This window comes from Atta colombica, unplaced genomic scaffold, assembly GCF_001594045.1.
Source record: "Atta colombica isolate Treedump-2 unplaced genomic scaffold, Acol1.0 scaffold107, whole genome shotgun sequence".
NCBI classification, from domain to species: Eukaryota; Metazoa; Arthropoda; class Insecta; order Hymenoptera; family Formicidae; genus Atta; species Atta colombica.
This window is the reverse complement of record NW_017259192.1, coordinates 4,959,780-4,967,033: the sequence shown is the minus strand read 5'-3', so window position 1 is coordinate 4,967,033 and position 7,254 is coordinate 4,959,780. Positions and strand designations below refer to the sequence as shown.

Genomic DNA, 7,254 nt, shown 5'->3' with positions numbered 1-7,254 from the left:
TTGATGTTTTTAATATGTTTTAAATTTTTTTTATAATTCTATAATACTATTTAAAACATATTTGAAGTATTAAAAACATATTTAAGTAAAAACACAATGTTTTATTTAAAAAAAAAAATATTAGTCTTTTCCAATCCCAATTCAGAATAACTTTGTCTATCACGTAGGTATAACTTTAGATATCTATATCCAAGGTTTTCATTTATCGAATAGTCCAGAAACTTTACTATCGTTAGAGTAGGGCTGCTCTCCACTTACGAAGAACATTGTGTAACGCTAAAGTTTACACACAGAATACCTATGTTTCTATATATATATATATATATATATATATATATATACGAAGCAGCTTCAAGTTAAGGTTATTTAACGGATGTAACAATATCATTGAATCTGATAGCGTGTAATAGGATAATTTAAAACACTCAAACCTATCAGGGAATACAGTTCTATGCCAAATGGAGTTATGCATAGATTCTATCTATATCACAAATTCCAAGTAATTTCACAGAATAATCCTCTTATGTGCAATTTAACTCATCCAGCAAATGTGATTGCCACGTTTACTATTGGGATTCGGAATTGATACTTCAATTAAGAATGTCAAGAACAAAATCGAAATCATATTATCTGTTCCGGAATATAATTCTCATAATATTCCGAGCAAGAAGTAACTAATGATTAATGTATTTAATTTAAGCTTATAACATCAAATGTCATAGTCATATTGTATGCTAAAACTTTTTTTAGTAAAACTTTTTCTTGATTAAGAATGTTAAAAACAACGTTACTCAATTATTGAATTTTAAATGTCTAAATAAACTGATTTCTTAAAAATAATTAAACTGCCTTAATTTTTAACTGCCCAAATTTTTATCTACTATCTACTATTACTACGTTTTTACTTACTATCACTACTATCACTACTATCACTACGATAATTCCTTAACTTTAATTGCCTAATTTAAATTCTTCATCTTAAATATATATACACAATGCTATACTACAATTAAAAGTAAGTATAAGATTTACAATTACATTGTGCTACACATTAAATTTTAAACACCATAATTAATAAAAACAGATTTCCTGCCTTCTTTCTTGAGTAATCGGCCAACCCGTATACATCTTATAAAACGAGTTACGGTTTTAATAAAACTTGGCGTAATAAGTCTCTCAGTATACACCTCAGAATTGTTATGGTTTTACATAAATAATTTATTACAGCTACAATCTTCTATTCCTTACTGTAACGTATCTGGTTCCCATGTCAGTGATGGCTGTCTGTTACACGTGCATGGGACGAAAATTATGGGGCTCGAAATCGATTGGTGAACTTACACATTACCAGAAAGAAGCGATGAAATCTAAACGCAAGGTACGTTATACTTTCATATTATTATATCAATAATATTATATCAATAATATTTTACAATGTAATGACGTAAATAAACTCATAAAATATATTAATAAGCACAATTGTAATATATTAAAATTTATAAAGAAATGTTTTTTTATATATTACTGTTTTACATTAAATTTTCCAAGTTTAAAAAAAAAACAAAAATATATTTTAAAAATTCTAAAAAACAATAATAAAAAATCTTCATGTAGATCTTTACAGAAAGTAAGATGAACATAGAGTAGCAAATCTTTCTACTACATTTACATGCGAAAATCTCAAAATGTACTTCTATAAAGTAGGTCATCATTGCATTATGATTATAAAACTGTTTACAATGTTACCTAGGATTCATTTGCATACAAATTAAATGTTTTTATAGTTATTTCTATAATATTAATAAAAGCTATTTCCTATGATATATTTTCAATAACTTACTTATGTTATTTATAGACTTCATTGTCAAAGTAATGACTTTCTAAACGCAATATGAACATTAAAGCGTAAAATTCAGAACAATAGATTTCTATTAAGTACTGCTCTACTCTATTAAGTACTCTTTAATACTCTTGGTTAATAGAGTGTGAAACAATAAACCATTGAATATAAATTTTGAAATTAGGATTAATTGCGACTAATGGTTTTTATAATAATTATCTTTGCAACTGCAAAATGATATTTTTGTAAAATTTTATTAAGATTTAAATCTCTCCTATTTTATATTTACACACACACACACACATACACACACACACACACACACACACACACACACATACACACAAAACACACACGCGCGTATCACACACATGTAATAATATTTTTTAAATCATTATTTCAAATAATACATATTCAATCAATTTTAAATTTACACTATAGGTACATATATATAGTTAAAAGCGTATAACAGATTTGAACTCTGTTTTAATCCTTTTCTTCGTTTTTTGTTGCAGGTTGTAAAGATGTTCATTATCGTGGTGACAATATTTGCAGTGTGCTGGTTGCCATATCAGGGATTTTTCATTTTCGTGTATCATCATCGTCATTTTGCAGAAAATAGTTATGTACAACATGTATATTTAAGTTTTTACTGGCTCGCTATGTCTAACTCTATGGTAAATCCGATCATATATTACTGGATGAATAACAGGTATTACAGTATTTCTTATATATAGATTGTAACGAAATCATCAATGGCATGCTTTACAAAAAATGCAATCTTTTTTTAACAATGAAGTTTTATACAACTTTAGAATATATATTAATTTTTTGCATTTTTTAATAAAATGAATTTTAGCCACATAATATATAATTTAATGAGATTTCAGTTTTATTATCATATTTTATTACGTATCGTATTTTAATATATGTATATATTTATTATGTACTTTGTTAAATTAATGTTTAATTCTTAAAATGCTTTCTATGTCATACGATATATAAAATTATAAATAAAATTCTATTCTAAATTCTGGCATAAATTATATAAATTATATCTAAAATGAAGTTAACATAGAGAAAGATCTGTTAAAAGATCTGTTAATAAGTTTATTAATAAAATAAAAGTGACAAATTAATATCAAAATATTAAAGAAGATTTATGTAAATCTTACCTAAATATCTGATTGTATGTATAACATCTGTACAATAATTTCGCCCAAAAAATAGTAACCAATTAATTCAATTTAGAAAATAACAAACACGAAAAAAAATTCGTTTAATTGTCAAAGAAAATACATCTACAACACATCCACATTAATTAACAGAATGGCGGACAAAAGAAATGTATTTTTAAGGAATTTTACGTTAGCATTGTATTCATCGAATCTCAATCTCTCTCTCTCTTAAGAGATTTACGTCTCTTTTTAATTTAAATTCTTTGTAATATCCGACCAACACAGTATTATTACAAGTATTATCAAACATAATACTTCAAAAATTCAACTCTCAGGATTATATAAAGCAGTTTCTGACCATTTAAAAGGATCAAAGACAAATCTCAAGATTAACATTAAAAGCACAATTCATCTTGAAACTTTATCAAAAACTTTTGCGCAGAATTACATAATCTTATTGTCCTGATGTAATTAATATTGTTTCAAAATAAATATAAATTATAAATTAATTGTGTTTTTTAAGGCTAAAAGAAGAATATATTAATTTTTATAATAATATGTTTTTTATGTAATTTAAATTTGTGTAAAAATTCTATAATGAAATAATTATTATTTTATTATGTATTGTGAATACAACTTGTAATAATCATAAACTTATATAAAATTTTAATAATATGGATCATTTGCGGTTTCGCAACTGCATTTCAAATTAATAATGCGAGAGCATCGATCTCTAAGTTAATCACACAGAGAATTTCAGTTTACATTCTAATTATACATTTCTATATTCGCATATCGATCCTCAACAGTTTAACTTCGCCGTGTTCCATCCTCTAAGTTCCTTTATTCTGAAAACTGATCGCGTCCGTCAGATGCAATATGATAAACTATCAGAAACTTCTTATTGTACCCAGAAAAAATCTTTTGTTATTACTACTATCACTTACATTCTTAAACAACTCTATTAATGTCAGATAATTTTCTGTTTATGTCCACTAATTATGTTTAACGTAAAAAATTACGTGATTGTGATAATTAAATATCATAATATACAGATATGAACGATTAAGAGAAATGAATTAAAATATTAGAATATTGAATTTTTTCTAATATACTTTATCTCTTCTCGAAGAATAACATGAAATAATTATGAACATCTTATATAATAACATATATTTTTAAACAATAAGCAGAACTAACAATTACAGTATATAAAAAATAAATAATTTTTGTAAAATTGATATAATTATTTAAATAAAATAAATATTTTAAAATGCGAAAATTTTTTTTTAATATAAATTTTTTATTGTTATATACAAATTTATTTTAAAAATAAAATTCTGATTTTGCCTTACACAATCAGAATTTCTTCTAGAAGTTTTTCCCGGATTTTTCATATAAATTGTGATAGTAGTTTGATAGTAGTTCTATGAGCTAAAATAAAAAAAAAATATTATACAAGCATAGATATGCTATATTAAATCTTTATATCCTTTATAAATAATAAAAAATAATAAAAAATTATAACAAAAATGTATAAAAAAACAAGATTTTATCTAAGTTTGCATTTCAAATTACCGCCCTCCCATGTCAATATAAGTTCGATGTAATTTACATTGATGTAATTTATCATCTTTTTTGCGAACATAGAAGAATCTTCACAGTAAGGTTTCTTCTATCCTCGCAAAATAAGGTAATAAATTCAAATTTACATTACGTTAAAATTTGTATAGAAAATCCGAGGACATTCTACATCCTAAATACATTTACAAAATTTCAACAAAACATTTCAACAAAAAAACTCGAAAATTATTTATTATGAAGCGCATTTTGTAAGTTTGAAAATAATATTTTCTTATGAAAGATTTAAATATATAAGAAATATTAATTATTATTGCATTAAATGATTTCATTATTTATCTATTTTCTATTATCTATTTATTAATTTTTTTAATTTTAAAATAATACATGTTATATTTTGTCCAATTATGTTCAGTAATTTATCTTGACATTGAAGAAACCATTTCAGTAAACTATGCACGTAAATATACATTTCTAAGATTTACTCGTGTCGCAGAGACAAATTGATTAAATTCAAGATTTAACATCTTATACATACGATGAAAGCGCAATAATATCAGGCGCAATATTTGCATTTTGCGCCATTGTACATACTCAATGCACAGTTGCCGCAATGCACACCGGAGAATTATACATGAATTCAATTACCATTTTGTTAAAATAATATAACGTTATCATATAATATTCATAATAATCACAAATGAACATCGGCTTTGGCATAATAAAATATTATTATTCAGTATCAATTCGTAATCAAATGTATTAATTATATATTTTTAGATATTTTACCGCCTGATTGATTATAGTAAATACAATCTGCATATATCAAGTCTGTCCAATTTGAGTTCCGGAGCCAAAACATAAAGTCATCGATGTAAAAGTTCAATATGGGTAAGATTTCAAAAACTGTAAAGTCTTGAGCCGTAAAGCTTCACTGAGATGCGTATCAACAGCTTTATAACTTTTGAAATCTTCCATATTGAACTTTTTTTGCTTCGATGTCTCTGCGTTTTGACTTCGGAATTCAAATTGAACAGGCTTAACATATAAATATATATATATATATATATTAAATGTATACATTTTACATAATAATATTCTTTAAATTTACGAAAATAATCAAATATATTAATAAAACATATAATGCTATATGAGATTCGTAAAATTCTCTTTATTTAGAGATCTCTTTATAATAATTTTACATTTATTTATCCACTTCATAGAAAAAGACTACAGAAACTTATATATTCTAATATTTTAATAAAAACTTTATTGAAAACTTTATTTGAATTAGATTTAATCATATATTACAATATTTTTAAATTACATAACAAATAACTAATTATAGTTTAAATTGCACAAATAATTATTCAGTAATACTTATCAAAATTTTAGCAATATATATAATATTCATTTTCAAGATGAAAATTTATTCTAAAAATTTAATTTATATAATAACAAAACGTTATATATTTGAGTTTGTATATTTTAAATATTTGCATATAAATAATAAATAATTAATCTAATTAATAACACAGAAGTTATTAGTGTTTATAGTTTATTTTCTTCTATTTCTAAAGAAAAAAATAAATGATCAATAGCCTTAATGGTATTATATTATATGAATGAGTAGGATTATCCTTGAAATAACTTGAATATTCCTAATTGTCCGACGTTCGAATTGCGACAAAGAAGTATTTGCACATTGATAAATTTTTATGAATGTATAAATTTTAGAAATTGTGAAAGACTTTGAGTTGCAATCGAACGTTTAGCATGTTTAAACAGATTGACTTCACTGAATTATTAATAAAAAAAAGATTTTATATTGCTCTCTCTCTCTCTAATATAAATTAAATTTTCAGAATTTATTTTTTTGATATTAAAATACACGCTTTTTTTAAAGAACCGGTGATATTTTCAAATAGTAACAGTTTTCATTAATTATTCTTTAATATATATGTTACAGGTATTTAATTTTTCCAGTTAATTTGGATTAACATTACTTTTAGCATTTCTAAAATTGAATTTAAAAACATCTCATATTTCGAAAAAATTCAGAAATGTAATAAGAACAGATTTTGAAAGAATAATTAATTGGATTTATCATTTATATTACATACAATTCTACGTTATATATATGTACATACAGTTTCAAAAAAGATCTATATATTATCTATTAAAGAAAAGAAGAAGAACTTTATTAGCTCTCTAAGATATTATAAACGAGCTGTCAAGATCATAATCAGCAATTCGAATAAGAAAAGAGATCGTTTACTAGAATTATGTGACCAATATATTTTACTTGCTGTTTACGTCATGTTGATAACTCAGACAAAAATAATTTGTGTTGTCTATTTCTTAGCAAGACAAAATTGGAAAGATTTATTTTAAAAATAGTTTTAAGAATTTTAATTTTTTGCTTAATTATCTAGTATTAATATCCATTCCATATTATACTAATTTATACTTTAAGTTTTTTACTTTTACTTTATTTTATTACAAGTAATTTTAGTAATATAAAAAGACAAAATTGTAGAAAAGAGAAAAATATCAAATTTATGTAACTATCAATTTGCTGAAAATAGTAAGTTTAAAAAATGACAAAGACAGTATTACATAGGCTTCTACACACACACACGCGCGCGCGCGCGT

The 7,254-nt window shown here is 23.9% G+C and overlaps 1 protein-coding gene across 1 annotated transcript in view; it reads left to right on the top strand.

The window, feature by feature from the left end:
* LOC108692384 (tachykinin-like peptides receptor 86C) overlaps positions 1-7,254 on the top strand; it is a 44,682-nt gene that overhangs the window by 33,130 nt on the left and 4,298 nt on the right. Inside the window, exons 5-6 of the mRNA XM_018200612.1 lie at positions 1,228-1,378; positions 2,356-2,552. Of these exons, the coding sequence (XP_018056101.1) occupies positions 1,228-1,378; positions 2,356-2,552 (348 nt within the window). The remainder of the gene's footprint in view (positions 1-1,227; positions 1,379-2,355; positions 2,553-7,254) is intronic.